General features: G+C 48.9%; 2 protein-coding genes across 2 annotated transcripts in view; one reads left to right on the forward strand and one right to left on the reverse strand.

The window, feature by feature from the left end:
- Positions 1-19,925, forward strand: part of LOC140419227 (uncharacterized) — a 408,534-nt gene that overhangs the window by 210,820 nt on the left and 177,789 nt on the right. The gene's annotated exons all lie outside the window — the stretch shown is intronic.
- LOC140419243 (uncharacterized) lies at positions 45-13,948 on the reverse strand. Its single transcript, XM_072503064.1, has 2 exons — positions 10,921-13,948; positions 45-1,036 (listed from the first exon to the last, which is right to left on the reverse strand). The coding sequence occupies exons 1-2, from the start codon at positions 12,085-12,087 to the stop codon at positions 185-187; spliced, it is 2,019 nt and encodes a 672-aa protein (XP_072359165.1). The 5' UTR covers positions 12,088-13,948; the 3' UTR covers positions 45-184.

Here is a 19,925-nt window from a genome sequence, read left to right on the forward strand (position 1 = left end):
ACTGCTTGAGTTAGGGATGTTAAAAAGTTTCAACAGACTGTGTGTTTAACACAAACCCGATTTATTTGACTTTTATCCAGGACATTAGTATTTATAACTGAGCTGTAATTTATTCATATCAGAAGTGAAAGACCACAATGAATGTTTGCGATTTATGTTTAACAGAATAATCAAACTCCAGCAGTCACGTGTGAACTCGCTGGTGACTCAGCAGGTTGGATTTCTGAGTGAATCCCTTCCCGCACTTGGAGCAGGTGAACGGCTTCTCCCCTGTGTGAATTCGCTGGTGTACGGTGAGTTGGGACGATCGCCTGAACCCAGTCGCACAGTGAGAGCACCTAAACGGCCTCTCGTCAGTGTGAACATGTTGGTGGGACAGCAGGTTGCTGGAACTTTTATAGCATTTCCCACAGTCTGGACATTGAAAAGGTCTCTGCTCGTTGTGAACACGTTGATGGGACACCAGATTGCTGGAACTTTTACAGCACTTCCCGCAGTCTGGACATTTAAAAGGTCTCTCAACTGTGTGAACTTGCTGATGTGCCATGAGGTGGGATGACCGAGTGAATCCCTTCCCACAGTCAGAGCAGATGAATGGCTTCTCCCCGGTGTGAATACGCTGGTGTTCAGTGAGTTGGGATGACCATCTGAACCCAGTCGCACAGTGACTGCACCTGAACGGTTTCTCGTCAGTGTGAACACGTTTATGAAACATCAGTTCCCTGGAGCCTTCATAGCACTTCCCACAGTCTGGGCATTTAAATGGTCTCTCCTCACTGTGAACACGTTGATGGAACATCACTTCCTTTAAACTTTTATAGCACTTCCCACAGACTTGACATTTAAAAGGTCTCTCATCAGTGTGAACTCGCTGGTGTGTCTGCAGGGTAGACAACTGACTGAATCCCTTCCCACACTCGGAGCAAGTGAAAGGCCTCGCCCCAGTGTGAACTCGCTGGTGTCTCAGCAGATTGAATGACTGAGTAAATCTCATCCCACACTCCGAGCAGGTGAATTGCCTCTGTCCAGTGTGAACCTGCTGGTGTGTCAGCAGGTTGGATGACTGAGTGAATCTCTTCCCACATTTGGAGCAGGTGAACGGTCTCTCCCCAGTGTGAACTCGAAGGTGTGTCAGCAGGGTGGATGACTGCGGGAATGCCTTTCCACACTCAGAGCAGGTGAATGGCCTCTCCCCGGTGTTACTGTGTTGGTGAATTTCCAGCTCAGAGAGGTCACTGAATCCTCCCTCACAATCCCCACATTTCCACAGTTTCTCGCCAGTCTGACTGTACTTGTGTCTGGATGGGACAGTTGATTGGCTGAAGTCTCGTCCACACACAGAACAAGTGTACAGTTTCTCTCCACTGTGAACGGTGCTTTTCCCCTCCATGTTCAAGATTCAATGATATTCAGGTTACGATGGACGACAGATGTGACGTTTGGTTTCAGTTAATTGGCTGCAAATCCTCCCATTCTAACATCCTGTGAAACTGATTTAAAACAGAAAAAAGGGAATGAGCGAGAACTCACAAAAACACAAAAGCTGGTTGTGAAATTGAGCTGAATGAATCTGGTCATTTGTGGGGCCGGCACTAGTGAAAAGTGACCATGCAAACTGCTGGATTGTCACAAAAAACCAATGGTTCACTAATGTCCTTATGGGAATGGAACCTGCCACCCAGTGTGGATCTACAATGGACTTTGGCCGCTATGGATGAAGAGAGAGGTGAAAGAGACAGGGGCAAAGGAGAGAGATTTTATTATTTACAACTTGACCAGAGGTTTGAACCCTAAACTTCCACATGGAGGACCAAATTCCCCTCCAACTCACACACCATCGTGACTTGTCTGCCATTTAGGACTGGATGAGTAGAAATTGCCTTCAATTAAATATTGGGAAGATGGGCGGCACGGCACAGTGGTTTGCACTGCTGCATCACAGCGCCAGGGACCCGGGTTCAATTCCAGCCTTGGGCGACTATCTGTGTGGACTTTGCACTTTCTCCCTGTGTCTGCTGGGGTTTCCTCCGGGTGCTCTGGTTTCCTCCCACAGTCCAAAGATGTGCAGGTTAGGTGGATTGGCCATGATAATTGGCTCTTCGTGTCCAGGGATGTGCAGGTTAGGTTTTAGGATTACAGGTATAGGGTGGACTGGATTGGAGCAGACACGATGGGCCAATTGGCCTCCTTCTGCACTGTAGAGATTCTATCTTCATCTCCGCAACATCCCCGGTTTAGCTCAGCTGGCTGGCCAGCTGGTTCGTGATGCAGAGTGAGTCCAACAGGAAACAGGATGGGTCCAATTCCTGCACCGGCTGTGGTTATTCCTGAAGGCCCCGCCTGCTTAACCTTTCCCCCCGCCTGAGGTGTGCTGATCCTCAGGTTAAATCAGCACCCCCTCAAAATGGTAAGCAGCCTCTGGGACTGCGGCAACAGTATTTTACTTTGGGAATCATTCTATTACATCATGACAAATGAGCTCCACAGGAGGCGTGATCCAACCCCTGCAGCTCGCAATTGGTTCATCTCTCCTTCTGTGAGAAACGTCTGAAATAAAACAAAAACAAAATACTGCAGTTGCTGGAAATCTGAACTAAAAAGAGCAAATGCTGGAAATACTCAGCAGGTCAGGCAGTAATTTTGTAGAGGAAGTGAGCTGACGTTTCAGGGTGTGCAGAATGCTCAGGGACTAAAAATGGAGCAGAATGTGATGGTCAATATAAGCTCAGGAGAGGAAGAGAAACAGACTCCAGCATATCGAAAACAATTCCTCATTCCAATTGCCCTTGAACTGCGTGTCTTGTGAGGCGATTTCAGACGGCACTCACAAATCAACCACAACATTGCTGTGGATCTGGAGTCACGTGTAGGCCAGGCCACATACGGAGAGCGGATTTCTTGAAGGATATTAGTGAACCAGATGAGTTTTCACAACAATCAAGAGTGTTATCATTCGACTTTTATTCAATTTCAGCATCTGTCATAGGCAGATTCGATCCCAGATCCCCAGAGCATTAACCTGGCTCTCTGGATTACTCGCCTCGTAGCAATACCATTACTCCAATGCCGAGCCCACATATTCTTGGCAGAATATGGTGTCTCGTGTTATGTTCTGTGATCTTGTCTTGCAATGATTCTACAGAACTGCTGGTGAATTAGCCAGAACAATGATTTATTAATGTACACGTGGTAAGGTAACGATCAGAATGCTATACAGACTGTTATCACAGAGTTACATTAGACTCTCTTGGAACTATCCTTATGTGCGACTGGCCTTGTGTATGCCTGACAACATTCTCCTGGTAGCCGAATGTCACCTGACTGATTCCTGACGCCAACTACTGGTGGGAGGTCACACTGCTGAGTACATGTAATATTATATACAGGCTTATCACCACATCTCGTAACTTCTTGAAATTATCGAGTAATTTATTTTTTCAAACATATTCTGATAGCTCTGCAGTTTCTGGAAACATTTTGGTTGATTGTGTTATTTTTTAAAATAAAGATCTAGTCTTTGCAATATAATTACCTAATACACCAATTCACTAATCATAATCAATGTTCACTACTGAATAAACTTGAACTTAATTATTGTTTTTTGCGATGAAATCAATACATAGTTAATATAGAAAAGGTACAGAAGGCGAAATGGCTGCAGAAAGGCACATGTCAGAGGTATAAAAGGGCTTCCTTGACCTTATTACTAAGGCCAGTGAATACACTTTGAAAATAATAATTTACGGGCAACAAGATGGCGCAATGGTTAGCACTGCTGCCTCACGGCGCCAAGGTCCGAGGTTCGATCCCCACCCTGGGTCAGTGCCGTGTGGAGTTTCCACATTCTTCCCGTGGTTTTGTTGGTCTCATCCCAACAACCCAAAGATGTGCAGGGGACGTGGATTGGCCACGCTAAATTGTTCCTAAATTGGAAAAACTGAATTGGGTACTCTAAATTTTTTTTATACAATGAAAATAACAATTTTAAAACTAAATGTGATTACACATGCGTACTTACAGCTTCCTACATTACAACAGTGAATATGTTTCAAAAGTACTCCATTGGCTTTAAAATACTTTAGGAGGTCCAGTGGTAGTGAGAGGTTTTATAGAAATGCACATTTGTTCTAATTGTCCGCAAACGAGGATATATTACACTTGGTGTCCTCACCAATTTATTGATAAAGGTTGAGTCTTAATTTTGTGTAATAACCACGTCATTGACAACATTTTGAATACTCTGTGAAACTCCAGACACACCTTTGCACAATTATTTGTTGTAAAACACAGCGGGTTGTTGTGATTTGGAATGCACTGTCTATAAATGGTGCCAGAATCTCATTGGACTGTAACTTCCAAAAGGGAATTTGGTACATTCTGAAAAATAAAACAAAATAGTTTAACTATGGGATTAAATGGGTCGCTGTCCAAAGAGCTGGCACGGGAAAAATGGGCCAAATAGACTCCTCTGTGCTCGAGCAGCCTTGTGTACATGTAAAGGGAGTGGTAACAACCTCAAACCTACTGCCTATGAGAGTAGGAGATGCAGAGATGACGGAAGGATTTCAATAGGAAATTGGACAGACGCTGAGAGAAATAAATCCACAGGGATTCGGGGAAAGAACGGGGCAATGGACAGACTGGCTTCCTCCACAGGGAGCCGACACGGTCCCAAAGGGCTGAATGGCCCCATTCCCCACCCTCCAGATGCTGTGATCTCAGGAGAGAAATTCAGCTGCTCCAGTTACTCCAACTGACTGGAGTCCCTCATCCCTGGTGCTATTCTTGTAAATGTCCTCTCACCCTCTCTAAGAACTTCACATCTTTCCTAACGTGTGGAGCCCATAAATAGGGTTCCATTCTGGAGGGATAGAATTGAAAAGTTCGGAGGAAATTTTCAACTTGTTTAAAACGATGGTTCGACGACACTGGGAGCTCTGTCAACATTGATGATCTCCATTTAGAAAAAAGAAATAGAGGCACTGGATAAGGTGCAACAAAGGTTCATAATATGCAGAACTGAGAGCATTTAACACTCAGGAAAGGCTGGGACTGCTTTTTTCTGGAAAAGAGAACACTGATGGGTGACCTGATGGAAGTCTTTCAGATTATGAAGGGATTCAATAATCTAATAGGAATTTCAATAGACACCTCTTTACCCAGCGAGTGGTGAGAATGTGGAACTCGTTACCACAGCGAGGGGTTGAGGTGAACAGCATGAATCCATTGAACGTAAAGCAAGATACATACATTAGGGAAAAAGGAATAGAGGGACATGCTGATGGGAGGGGGGGGAGATATAGAGGGGGGCGGGAGATATAGAGGGGTGGGTGGAGGATCACGTGGAGCATAAATACTGACACGGACCATGGCTAACCTCAGCCGGTATGGGAATTTAATCTGTAATGTTGGTGTTACTCAGCGCGAACCAGCTATCCAGCCAACTGAGCTAACCAATCCCCGTATAAATCTGTAATAATTCCATAAATATTAGTGATTGCCTGTCTCCCACCATACTATTTAATGTAGTTTCCCAGTGCACCTCAGATAACTTGCCCTCTCATACCCTAATAATTTTCTTCTGTGAGAAGCACCAAGATAAATTAAACAAAAGAACCATGTAACCACCACAGCCCATCTTCATGGCAATGTGGCATGATTTTGGGGGTTTCCAAACAGAAATGGTAATGAAGCATCTTCTAACCTCGAAACACCCTTTCACTCTTTGATCCTTGTGAAATGTGAAACCAGGGGCGAGATTCTCTGACCCCCTGCCGGGTCGGAGAATCGCCGGGGGCTGGCGTGAATCCCGCCCCCGCCGGTTGCCGAAGTCTCCGGCAGCGGATATTCGGCGGGGCGGGAATCGCGCTGCGCCGGTTGGCGGGCCCCCCGCTCGATTTTCTGGCCCGAATGGGCCGAAGTCCCGCCGCTAAAATGCCTGTCCCGCCGGCATAAATTAAACCACCTACCTTACCGGCAGGACAAGGCGGCGCGGGCGGGCACCTGGGTCCTGGGGGGCTGCGTGGGGCGATGTGGCCCCGGGGGGTGCCTCCACGGTGGCCTGGCCCGCGATCGGGGCCCACCGATCCGCGGGCGGGCCTGTGCCGTGGGGGCACTCTTTCCCTTCCGCCTTCGCCACGGTCTCCACCATGGCGGAGGCAGAAGAGACTCCCTCCACTGCGCATGCGCGGGAATGCCGTCAGCGGCTGCTGACGCTCCCGCGCATGCGCCGCCCGGAGATGTCATTTCCGCGCCAGCTGGCGAGGCACCAAATGCCTTTTCCGCCAGCTGGCGGGGCGGAAATTCGTCCGGCGCGGGCCTAGCCCCTCAAGGTTGGGGCTTGGCCCCCAAAGATGCGGAGCATTCCGCACCTTTGGGGCGGCGCGATGCCCGCCTGATTTGCGCCGTTTTGGGCGCCAGTCGGCGGACATCGCGCCGTTTCCGGAGAATTTCGCCCCAGATATTCGCAAGAAGGCTCAGAGAGAATCAGACCATTGGAGACAAAGCCATGAGACCGGCCAGTCCAGCAGAAAGAAACCCTCTGACCATCCCCATTGACCAACAGAATGAACAAAATGCAGTCCTGGATGTAATTGACAACAGAAACAATAACAGAAGAATCCAATCCCTGTAATCAGTTGTGAACTTGTTGGTGTCTCAGAAAGTGCGATGAATTACTAAATCCCTTCGCACATTGAGAGCAGGTGAACAGCCTCTCCCCAGTATGAACTCCCAGGTGTGATTGCAGATGGCGTAACCGAGTGAATCGCGCAAATAGAGGTAAACATCTTTGAGTTATGGGGGTGACACCCACGCAGATACTTGGAGAACGTGTCTCCACCTGGTGCCAGGATTGAACACTGGTCCTCAGCTCCGTGAGACTGCAGTGCTAACCATTGCATCATCTAACGATTTAGGAGGGAACAAAATGCAATATCTCCAAATTTGCAGATGACACAAGTTGCTTGGGAGGGTGAGCTGTGAGGAGGTTGCAGAGATCCTTCAGTGTGATTTGGACAAGTTGAGTGAGTGGACAAATGAATGGCAGATACAGTATAATTTGGAGAAATGCGAGGATATCCACTTTGGTACCAAAAACAAGAAGGCAGACTATTATCTGAATTGTCATAAATTAAGAGAGAGGAATGTGTAACGAGACCTGGGTATCCTCGTACACCAGTCACTGAAGGAAAGCATGCAGCTACAGCAGGCGGTAAGGAAGGCAAATGATATGCTAGCCTTCATTGCGAGAGGATTTGAGTACAGCAGCAGGAATATCTTGCTTTAATTATACAGGGCCTTGGCGAGGCCATACCTGGAATATTTTGTGCAGTTTTGGTCTCCTTATCTGAGGAAGGATGTTCTTGCTCTAGAGGGAGTGCAGCGAAGGTTTATCAGACTGATACCTGGGATGGTGGGACTGACGTATGAGAGATTGAATCAGTTAGGATTGTATTCGCTGGAGTACAGAAGAATGAGGGGGGATCTCATAGAAACCTACAATATTATAACAGGACTTGACAGGGTAGATGCAGGAAAGATTTTGCCGATGGTGGGAGTGTACAGAATGAGTGGTCGCAGTCTGAGGATACGGGGTAGACCAAGTCTGAGGATACGGGGTAGACCATTTAGGACAGAGATGAGTAATTTCTTCATCAGAAAGTGGTGGGCTTGTGGAATTTGTTACCACAGGAAATAGTTGAGGCCAATACATTGTATGTTGTCAGGAAACAGTTAGATATAGCACTTAGAGTGAAGGGAATCAAAGGATATAGAGGGGAAATCGGGATTAAGTTATTAAGTTGGATGATAAGGCAATATATAATGAATGGCGGAGCAGGCGCAAAGGGCCAAATGGCCTCTTCCTGCTCCTATTTTCTATGTTTCTCCCTAATTCCTTCCCACACCGAGAGCAGGTAAATGGCTTCTCTCCAGTGTGAACTCGCTGGTGTGTCTGCAGGATAAGCTGGCACCCCTGATGTTGGAGATATTTGAGGAGGCGATAGGGAAGGGGGTGTTACCACAAACTTTGGGGCAGGCATCAGTTTCCCTGTTGCTTAAAAAGATAAGGATCCGACGGAGTGTGGGTTGTCTAAGCCCATATCACTTTTAAACGTGAACGCAAGGTTATTAGCGAAGGTACTGGCAGGTCGGCAGGAGGAGTGCCCCCTGAAGGTGATAGGTGAAGATCAGACGGGGTTTGTGTGAGGGAGGCAGCTCTTTTCAAACGTTAAGAGGGTATTGAACGTGGTTATGGCACCGGCGGAGGGGAAGGAAACAGAGGTGGATGTGGCAGTGGACGCTGAGAAAGCGTTTGACCAAGTAGAATGGGGGCCCTTGATAGCAGTTCTGGAGCGGTTTGGGATTGGTCCACGATTTGTGGACTGGGTAAAGCTACTGTATAAGGAGCCGGGGCCGGTGTCCACACAAAAAACATCAGCTCGAGATACTTTTCTCTCCACCGTGGGACTAGGCAGGGATGTCCTATGTCCCCCCTGCTGTTTGCACTCGCGATTGAGCCGTTGGCCATCGCAAAAGTGCTGTTGGCCATCGCGTTAAGAGGTTTGGGGGTATGGAAAGGGATAGTGCGGGGGGGGGGCGGAAATAGAGCATAGGGTGCCCTTGTCTGCCGATGACTTCTTATTATATGTGTCAGAACTGAGTGTGTCAAGAGGGGGAATATTGTAGCGGCTTCGGGTGTTTGGGTCTTTCTCGGGGTACAAATTAAATCGAGACAAGAGTGAGCATTTTGTGGTGTTTCGGCCGGTGGTGTGGGCAGGGGTGGGGGGCCTGCCATTCCGTAGGGCAGGGGTTCACTTTAGATATCTGGGTGTGCAGGTTGCTCGGGATTGGAGGGGGGGGGGGGGGGGAAATCACTGGAGGGTTGGTTAAAATGAACATGTTGCCGCAATTTCTGTTTATTTTCCAATGCCTGCCGATTTTCCTGCCAAAAGCATTTTTTGGAGAGTTTTAAGGAATAATTTCCTACAAATGGAAACATCTTCTCCATGTCCACTCTACCCAGGCCTCGCAGTATCCTGTAAGATTTAATAAGATACCCCTATATCCTTCTAAACTCCAATGAGTACAGACCCAGAGTCCTCAACTGTTCCTCATACGACAAGCTCTTCATTCCAGGGATCATTCTTGTAAACCTCCTCTGGACCTTTTCCAAGGCCAACACATCCCTCCTTAGATTCGGGGACCAAAACTGCTCATAATACTCCAAATGGGGTCTGATCAGAGCGTGATATAGCCTCAGAAGTACATCCCTGATCTTGTATTCTAGCCCTCTCGACCTGAATACATTGCATTTGCCTTCCTAACTGCCGACTGAACCTGCACGTTAACCTTTTAAAAACAATTTAGAGTACCCAATTCATTTTTTCCAATTAAGGGGAAGTTTAGCGTGGCCAATCCACCTACCCTGCACATCTTTGGGTTGTGGGGGCGAAACCCATGCAAACACGTGGAGAATGTGCAAACTCCACACGGACAGTGACCCAGTACCGGGGTCGAACCTGGGACCTCGACGCCGTGAGGCGACAGTGCATCTACACATTAACCTGAAGAAAATCCTGAACAAGGACTCCCAAGTCCCTTTGTGCTTCTGATTGCCTCATCATTTTCCCATTTAGAAAATAGTCTATGCCTCCATTTCTCCTTCCAAAGTCCATAACCTCACACTTTTCCACATTGTATTCCATCTGCCACTTCTTTGCCCACTCTCCTCGCCTTGCTCAGCATTGCCTCTTTTTCTAATCACTTTAAATGAATGCCCTCTGTTTATAATATTGCCCTAAATATGACTTGCTAGATCAAACATCTATTGCAGATCCTTAGTTTTAATGTGGTCAAGTGTCTTTCCATTTGAGAACTGTTCAATAAAGTTATTAGAATTATTTGTAGCTAGGGCAGCACGTGGAGCAGTGGTTAGCACTGGGACTACAGTACTGAGGACCCGGTTTGAATCCCAGCCCTGCGTCACTGTCCACGTGTGGAGTTTGCACATTCTCCACATGTCTGCATGGGTTTCACCCCCACAACCCAAAGATGTGCAGGTTAGGTGGATTGGCCAGTCTAAATTGCCCCTTAATTGGAAAAAATAATAGTAATTGGGTACTTTGAATTTTTTTTTTTAAATGGATTATTTGTAGCTTCCCCACCAATCAGTTTTTTCCATTATCCTGAAGTGACCTTATTTTTATCGGGAGTTAACTGAAGTGTGTTCCTAACCTCTCATTATCTAAATTTCCATTCACCACTTTTCTGTCCACCTGACCCAGTCCATGGCTTTCTCCTTCATTGTCTGAAACACATCAGCAACTTTTGTATAATCCTGGTGCAGACATTTAAGTCTAAATCATTGATATGTACCGGAAACTGTGGAGCCCCACTGGAAACAGACGTCCAGGCATCATTCAGTCCTGGATGTGACTAATAGCAGCAACAACAGCTGAATCCAAACCCTGCTGTTGCCTGTGAACTTGCTGATGTCTGTACAGTTTGTTTGACTGAGTGAATCGCCTCCCAAACACGGAGCAGTGAACAGCCTCTCCCCAGTACTGCTCCCACGTGTAGGCCACACGGTAGCAAAGTGGTTAGCACTGTTGCTTCAAAGCTCCAGGGTCCCAGAATTCCCAGCTTGGCTTACTGTCTGTGCGGAGTTTGCACGTTCCCCCATATCTGCGTGGGTTTCCTCCGGATGCTCCAGTTTCCTCCCACAAGTGTGAAAATGTGTTGATCAGATGGATTGGCCATGCTAAATTGCTCTTTGTGTCCAAAAAGGTTAGGTCGGGTTATGGGTTAGGTTGGAGGTATGGGCTTAAGTAAGGTGCTCTTTGCAAGGGCTGGTGCACTCGATGGGCCGAATGCCCTCCTTCTGCACTGTAAATTCTATGATTCTGTTTCAGTGTGAACTCGCTGGTGTTTCTGAAGATTCTGTTCACTTTTAAATCTTTTTTCACAGTCAGTACATTTAAAAGGTTTCTGGTCAGTGTGAACAAGTCGGTGTGTCATCAGGTGGGATGACTGAGTAAATTTCTTGTCACACACGGAGCAAGTGTACGGTCTCTGCCCAGTGTGAACTCGCTGGTGTTGCTGAAGCTGGGATGAACAAATGAATCCCTTCCCACACATGGAGCAGGTGAATGGCCTCTCCCCAGTGTGAGTGCGTTGATGTATCAGTAAATTCATTTTACTTTTAAATCTCTTCTCACAGTCAGCACATTTAAAACGTCTCTGATCAGTATGAACAAGTTGGTGTCTCAGGAGGTCTGATGACTGAATGAATCCCGTCCCACACACGGAGCAGGTGAATGGCCTCTCCCCAATGTGAGTGCGTTGGTGTCTCAGTAATTCCTTTTTACTTTTAAAACTCTTCTCACAGTCAGCACATTTAAAAGGTCTCTGATCAGTATGAACAAGTTGGTGTCTCAGGAGGAATGATGACTGAGTGAATCCCTTCCCACACACTGAGCAGGTGAATGGCTTCTCTCCAGTGTGATGGCATTGATGTGTCAGTAAATCCTTTCTGCTTTTAAAGCTCTTTTCACAGTCAGCACATTTGAACGGTCTCTGGTCAGAGTGGACCTGATGGTGAGCCCGGAGGTTTGACGAAGCATTAAATCGCTTCCCACATTCCAAACAGGTGAATGGCCTCTCCCCAGTGTGAGTGCGTTGATGTAACAGTAAATCCTTTCTGCTTTTAAAGCTCTTCTCACAGTCAGCACATTTAAATGGTCTCTGACCAGTATGAACAAGTTGGTGTGTCAGGAGGTGGGATGACAGAGTGAATCCCTTCCCACACACGGAGCAGGTGAATGGCCTCTCCCCAGTGTGAGTGCGTTGGTGTGTCAGTAAATCCTTTCTGCGTTTAAAGCTCTTTCCACAGTCAGCACATTTAAATGGTCTCTGATCAGTATGAACAAGTTGGTGTGTCAGGAGGTATGATGACCGAGTGAATCCCTTCCCACACACGGAGCAGGTGAATTGCCTTTCCCCAGTGTGAATACGTTGATGAGTTTCCAATTCAGATGGGTAATTGAATCCCATCCCACAGTCCCCACATTGCCACGGTTTCTCCATGGTTATCAACAAGTTATCAGGTGTAGGTGGGATGCAGATTTGACGTCACTATCAGATCAGCCGTGAAGTTATTAAATGGTGGAACAGGCTCACGGGGCTGAATGTCCAATTGCTGCTTCTTGATTCCTTTGGTGCGAATGTCCTTATGTCTCTCCAACTTGGATCATCAGTTGAAGCCCGAGTACGGTGTCTCCCTGGTGTAAATGCTGCAATTAAATTTCATGCTGTGTGGTTGGTTAAAGCTCAGTTCCAGCTAACTGTGGAAAATTACTTAGATGTCTGTGTCTCGGTGCTTTTCCAATCACAGTGATTTTTAAACATTTTTCTGAAAGACAAAACAGACAAACATTTCTCCTTCCACGTTGAAAGGGCGATCCTGATGAATCAAGTGACTGTCAGATCTTGACATTATGTTTGTATCTGCAAATATTCTGTGAAAGGAGATTACATTCAAATATTGTGAATATATAAGACACAAACAGGCCATTCTGTCACAGATTCTGCTGCTGTCCATACTCGGCACACATCTCCGACTGTCCCACCTATCAAATCTCAGCCTTTCAGCTGATTTTCGATTCCATTTTCTCTCATGTCCTTGTCCCGAATCCTTTTGAAAACATCTCAGCACTTTCCTCAACTCCTTTCCATGATAATGGGTTGCCCATTCTGAACCTGTGAGGAAATAAATTTGTCTGTATTGTCCCCTTGGATTTATTCATAACTATCTTGTATTCATGACTTGTTGTTTGTTGATGGTCACTCTCTCACATCGCCCCTCTCCATTTAATCTTTCCTGAGAGCTGTAATCTCTCATGTTACAAAGGTCATCACTGTCAATGCAGGATAGAATTTGCAAAGAGACAAACCTTTCTGTTGGGTTCAGTTTGTTGTGTGCAAATTCTCCAATTCTAACCTCCTGTAAAAGGAGTTTACAAAAGCCATCACTGTCAGTCCAGGATAGAAATTCTGAACAGGCAATTCAAGTTTCTCTGGGACATTTTTTCCTCTCTTGTTCCCCCAAAGCTGTAAATCCCCGTCCCACACACTCTCCTTCCTCCCTGGGCTGAAATCCAAACCCATCTCAGCAGCTGCACCATTTCTTTCCTCCACTCCCAGTTTTCTCCCTCCCTCTCCTCTGCCGGGTTCAGTTCTCCAGCTCCTGTCTGCAGACTGACAATAATATCAATGGGTCTTATTGGGGGTCTTATTTGGGGCCTCCAGCGGGTGTTTGCGAATCCTCCCCGCCCACGTGCCAGGGTTTCCTTCCTTGCCAGAGATCAGAGTCCTCATTGATTTGAGTGCAAAGTGTAAGCTCTTATTTATTTTCCCCCTCCCCCATCCTCTGATGTGAACCATCCTCCAGTGTCTGAAGCAGGATGGGGCCCGTTAACCTGGGCCTGTTCCCGGGAGGGAGGGAGAAGCTCCGCAGCTGCAAACCAGGGAGCTGACAATGATGGTGACGGGTTTGCTCCAGCTCACAATGCCCGGGGACTGATTGACGGCACGTTCGGAACAATAGGAAGGGGCGGACCTGGAGGACCGATAAGAGCGGCTGGTCCTCCAACCAATCAGAGTGAACGAGAGGTGGAGCAAGCCCGGGGCTCTCGCTCCCTCCGCATGCGCCCGGCCGCACACTTCGTCCACTCGGGCCTGTCTCGGCGAAAAGCCCGAGCAGCTTTCGCTGGTTCAATTGCTGTATCCGAGCTTCGTATCCAGATCTGTGGCCAACACGAAGTGTTTGTAAAGCCTCCCGACCTATCCGCCGCCTCCATCCCTCCCTCATTACTCACCGCGCGGATCTGACCGGCGAACGATTTTCACGCGACCGCCTGAATCCTAACCTGTCATTGGCACTGCGCATGCTCTTAGTCACGTTGGTGATCGTGGCTCCACCTCTCGTCCACCCCGCCCCCTTTCACTCCGATTGGTTGGAGGATCAGCTGCTTCCCTCGGTACTCCAGCCCCGCCCCTCTCTTTCTATTGGTCCCGAGCTGCCGTCAATTACCCGATCATTGTGAGCTGGAGCATGCGCAGTGTCGATGCTGGTCTCGGCCGGGAGGTTTCACTGAAACGCGGTGTGGACCCCAAACCCCAATAAGACGTTTCCGGGCCCGGGTTTGCATCGAGCGGGGGGACATCTGCGGCCTGCTCCCGGTGACAGGCCTGAGTTAACGGCCGCCGTCTTTATAGAGGCTGCAAACACACAGGGGGCAAAACATCAGAGATAGAGTTTGTTGTGAAACCAATGGGATGTAAAACAGGAGGTCAGGGTTACAGTCAACAACAACAACTTCTATTTATATAACACCTTTAACATCATAAATCATCCCAGTCAACTTCACAGGAACATTATAAAACAAAGTGAGACACCCAGACACAAAAGGAGATATTAGGGCAGGTGGTCAAAGAGGTGAGTTTTAAAGAGAGTCTGAAAGGAGGTAAGTGAGGTGGAGACGGTGAGGTTTAGGGAGGGAATTCAGTGCTTGGGGCCGAGGGAACTTAAAACCATGGCGTAGTAATTGGAATCCAGCGTGTGCAAGAGTCCAGGATCAGAGCTGTGCAGATATCTCAGGGGGTTGTGGGACTTGAGGAGATGACAGACACGGAGAGAGGAGGCAATGGACGGATTTGAAAACAAGGGTGAGAATTCCCGTACCAGCCTCCCCGAACAGGCGCCGGAATGTGGCGACTAGGGGCTTTTCACAGTAACTTCATTTGAAGCCTACTTGTGACAATAAGCGATTTTCATTTCATTTTCATTTTCAATTGACTGGGAGCGAATGCAAGTCTCGGAGCACAGGGATCATAGGGGAAAGGAACTTGCTGTGAATTAAGACATGGGGAGCAGACTTTTGGATGGCTTTAGGTTTACAGAGGTAGAATGTGGGAGAGCAGCCAGGTGTGTGATGGAATTGTCCAATCGGGAGGTGACAATGGCATGACCGAGGTTTCAGCCCCAGGCGCACAGACACAGGAGAGAGGCCGGATAATTTAATTATGTGGAAACAGGCAGTCTTTTTAAAAAAATGTTTTTATTCAAAATGTTTCAATAATTTTTACAAACCACTACAAAAGAAAATATAATGCAAAGAGAAAAAAACAATAAGCCAACAAAAACAATTTAACCCTCTAACAAATTAACAGTTTAACAAACTAAACAAGGTGGGGCATTTGCCCCTTACAAATAAAATGAAATCAACCTCCCCCCCAACCCCCCTGGATTGCTGCTGCTGCTGACCTCCATCTAACGTTCCGCGAGAAAGTCAAGGAACGGTTGCCACCGCTGATAAAACATATTTATCTTTACCCGTCAGTCTGGCCTCAAATAAACTCGAGATGGATTTGTAGGCATAGCATTAGTTATTTTTATTCGACTTGCAAGTCTGACTCGTTTCACAAAAACCCAGAACACAAGCAGTCTCCTAGGTCTCCAGAATCAAGTGCTTCTAGAGAACAAAGAAATCTCTAACAACACATTCAAATGGCATCAAGTTTCACATGCAAGATTCCCATAGGTCATCCTATACACCTCCTGACCTGGCCATACATCCTAATTGGCTCACTTCTCATTCCTTCCTCTGGCCTCTTATTACCCAGCATCCTTTTCTCCTCATACTCTAAACACCCCATCCCCCTTCCCTTGCCATGCTCTCTGAAATCCTTTGTCTGTGAACTAACATGAATTAGACTAGCCTACATCTACATTAATATTTAAAGTAACTATTTTATATCACATTCGTCACCGCCTGGAGAACCCCTGCAAGGACCCTCGCAAGGCGAACTTCATCTTCTCCAACCTGAGAAACCCCGGCATGTCACTGACACAAGCCTCTATGCTTGGGGCCTTCGCGTCCCTCCACATTAACAAGAGCCTTCTCCGGGCTACCAAGGAGGCAAAGGCTAGAACTCCAGCCTCTTTCGACTCCTGCACTCCCGGATCATCCGATACCCCAAATATCACTATTCCCCCAGCTCGGTTTAACCCGAGTGTCCAAGACCTTGGACATAGTCTTTGCAAAGCCTTTCCAAAATTCGGCAAGTGCTGGGCATGTCCAAAACAAATGGGCGTGGTTCGCTGGGCTCCCTGAACATCTCACACACTTGTCCTCTACCCCAAAGAACTTACTCATTCTCGCCCCTGTCATATGCGCCCGGTGCACTAATTTAAACTGAATCAGGCTTAGCCTGGCGCAAGATGAGGAGGAATTGACCCTGCCCTGGGCGTCAGCCCACAGGCCCTCATCCAGCTCCTCCTCCCATTTGCCCTTCAGCTCTTCCACCGAGGCCTCCTCCGCCTCCTGCAGCTCCTGGTATATGTCGATACTTTGCCATCCCCCACCCACATGCCTGAGACCACCCTGTCCTGCATCCTCCGGGCAGGTAGCAGCGGGAATTCCCCCACCTGCTTTTTCACAAACACCCGAACCCGCATGTACCTAAAAGTGTTCCCCGGGGGCAACCCAAATTTCTCCTCCAGCGCCCTCAGACTGGCAAAAGTCCCATCGATAAACAAATCACCCATCCTTTTGATTCCCGCCCTGTGCCAGCTTAGGAACCCGCCGTCTATCCTAGACATGGTTGCTCCATATCGGAGTCCAGGCTGAGGCCCCTACCTCCCCCCTATGCCCTCTCCACTGCCCCCAAATCCTCAGTGTCGCCGTCACCACCGGGCTCGTGGTATACTGTTTCGGCGGAAGTGGCAACGGTGCCGTCACCAGTGCCCCCAGGCTAGTATCTGTACAGGACGGTGCTTCCACGCCGCCCCCTCTCCCTCCATTACCTATTCCAGAATCATAGACACATTTGCTGCCCGGTAATAGCTGCACACGTTTGGCAGCGCCAACCCCCTCCCACCCGACTGCACTCCAAAAACAGTCTCAACCCGTGGGGTCTTATTTGACCACACAAATCTCTAATACTCCTATTTACCCGCTTGAAAAAGGACTTGGGGATGAGAATGGGCAGGCACTGGAAGACGAACAAGAACCTTGGGAGGACCGTCATCTTTACGGACTGCACCCTGCCCGCCAGGGAGAGTGGCAGCATGTCCCACCTCCTGAAGTCCTCCTCCATCTGATCCACCAGCCGCGCTAAGTTGAGCTTATGCAGGACCCCCAAACTCTTGGCAACCTGGATGCCCAAGTACCGAAAGCTCCTCTCCACCATCTTGAGCGGTAGCTCTCCCAACCTCTTCTCCTGGCCCCTCGCAGGCACCACAAAAGGCTCGCTTTTTCCCACATTTAGCTTGTATCCCGAGAAGTCTCCAAAATCCCTAAGTATCCGCAAGACCTCCCTCATCCTCTCCACCGGATCTGCAATGTACAGGAGTAGGTCATCCGCATACAGTGAAACACGGTGCTCCTCCCCCGCCCCTGAACCAACCCCCTCCAGTTTCTGGACTCTCTCCATGCCATAGCCAGCGGCTCAATCGCTAGGGCAAACAGCAGGGGGGGACAAGGGCCTCGTTCACGATATAGTCTAAAGTACCCCGACCGCCGCCGGTTCATCGAAACACTCACCACCGGGGCCTGATACAACAATTTGACCCACCCTATGAATTCCTCCCCAAACCCAAATCTGCCTGACACTTCCCACTCCACCCTGTCAAAAGCTTTCTCCGCATCCATTGCCGCTACCACTTCTGCATCCCCACCCTCCAAGGGCATCATGGTCACATTCGGAAGCCTCCGCACATTCGTATTCAGCTGCCTGCCCTTCACAAACCCCATCTGATCCTCATGAAACACTCCCGGGATACAGTCCTCAATCCTAGTGGCCAAGATCTTGGCCAACAGCTTGGCATCCACATTAAGGAGCAAAAACGGCCTATAGGAGCCACATTGCAGCAGGTCCTTATCACGCTTGAGGATAAGCGAGATCAGAGCCTGCAACATCGTCGGGGGAAGGATTCCCTTTTCCTTAGCCTCGTTAAAAGTTCTCAACAGCAATGGGCCCAAAAGCTCTGAGAATTTCCTATAGAATTCTACGGGAAACCCATCCAGCCCCAGGGCCTTGCCCGACTGCATACTCCCCAACCCCTTAATTAGTTCCTCCATCTCAATCAGGGCCCCAATCCCTCTACCCGCCCTTCCTCCTCCACCTTTGGAAACCTCAGTTGGTCCAGGAACTGCCTCATCCCCTCCCCTCCCTCCGGGGGTTCTGACTCGTATAATTGACCATAAAAGTCCTTAAAGACCTCATTTATCTTAGCTGAGCTCAGCACCATGTTCCCCCACCCCTCCCCCCCCCCATCTCTAATTCCCCCAATCTCCCTAGCTGCCTCCCTCTTCCGCAGCTGATGCGCCAGCATCCGACTTGCCTTCTCCCCATACTCATACACTGCTCCCTGTACCTTCCTCAACTGGGCCTCAGCCTTCCCCATAGTTAACAAGTCAGACTCCGTTTGAAGGCTCCGTCGCTCCTTCAACAACCCCTCCTCAGGGGATTCCGCATACCTCCTATCCACCCTCAGTATCTCCCCCACCAACCTCTCCCTCTCCATCCTCTCCCTTTTCTCCCTGTGGGCCCTGATTGAAATTAGCTCCACCCTGACCACTGCCTTCAGCGCCTCCCAGACCTCCCCATTATCATTGGCCTCCACATATCTTTGGATGCACCTCCGGACCCACCCACAGACTTCCTCGTCGCCAGTAGTCCCACATCCATTCGCCACAGCGGGCGTTGGCCTCTCTCCTCCCCATCCCCAACTCCACCCAGTGCAGGGCATGGTCCGAGATCGCAATGGCCGAGTACTCCGCCCCCTCCACTCTCGGAATTAGCGCCCTGCTTATCACGAACAAATCTATCCACGAGTAAGCGTTGTGTACATGGGAGAAGAAGGAAAATTCCTTCGCCCTTGGCCTGGCAAATCTCCACGGATCCACTCCCCCCATCTGGTCCATGAACCCCCTCAGGACATTGGCCGCTGCCGGCCTCTTACCCGACCTCGACCTAGACCGGTCCAGCGTCGTGTCCAGGACCGTATTAAAGTTCCCCCACCACATTACCAAACTACATGACTCCAGATCCGTAATCCGGCTCAGCATCCGCTTCATGAACCCTGCATCGTCCCAGTTCGGAGCATACACATTCACTAGCACCACCCGGGCCCCCTGCAGCCTGCCACTCACCATAACGTAACAACCCCCCTTATCTGACACAAATGCCACTCGCTCACTCACCAAGATTGCGACCCCCTGTTCTTCACATCCCCGAACAGGCGCCGGAATGTGGCGACTAGGGGCTTTTCACAGTAACTTCATTTGAAGCCTACTTGTGACAATAAGCGATTTTCATTTCATTTCTTTTTTCATCCAGTCCTGCGTGAAAAACCTGTCCCACCCATCCCTTCCTCAGCCTGGTTTGATCCGCGATCTTCAGGTGCGTTTCCTGTAGCATGGCTACATCTGCCGTTAGCCCCTTTAAGTGCGAAAACACTCTTGACCGGCCCATTCAGGCCTCTCACGTTCCACGTGATCAGCCGGATCGGGGGGCTACCCAACCCCCATCCCCCTCCTCCCCCGCCATCTAACCATCTCCTTTTTTAGGCCAGCCACGTGCCCACACCAACCGCACCCTCCAGCCCCCTAGGCGAAGGCTCCCCGCCCTGACTCTCCCTATTACCATCAATTCCCTCTCAGTCAGCACAGCAGCAACCCAGTCCCCAGCCCCCCCCCAAATCCCCCTCCCCCAGCCAAGCAACAGCTTAATCCCCCTGCCCCAACATTGCACTCCTGTAAATCAGCTGAATCATGCTGACCCCGGCCGCTCCCGCCTCTACCTCCAATCCCCCTGTGGATTCCCCATCCAAATCTCCAGCCCCCTCCACCTAAGTGGGG

This window comes from Scyliorhinus torazame, chromosome 5 (genome assembly GCF_047496885.1).
Source record: "Scyliorhinus torazame isolate Kashiwa2021f chromosome 5, sScyTor2.1, whole genome shotgun sequence".
Lineage (NCBI taxonomy): Eukaryota > Metazoa > Chordata > Chondrichthyes > Carcharhiniformes > Scyliorhinidae > Scyliorhinus > Scyliorhinus torazame.

Bases quoted from the DNA above. Each gene is read 5' to 3' on its own strand.
- LOC140419243 (XM_072503064.1), bottom strand. From the start codon at position 12,087: ATGGAGAAACCGTGGCAATGTGGGGACTGTGGGATGGGATTCAATTAC. The intron at 1,037-10,920 runs GTTCACACTGAA...ACACACCAGCAG, and splicing joins ATCTTCAGAAACACCAGCGA to GTTCACACTGGACAGAGGCA.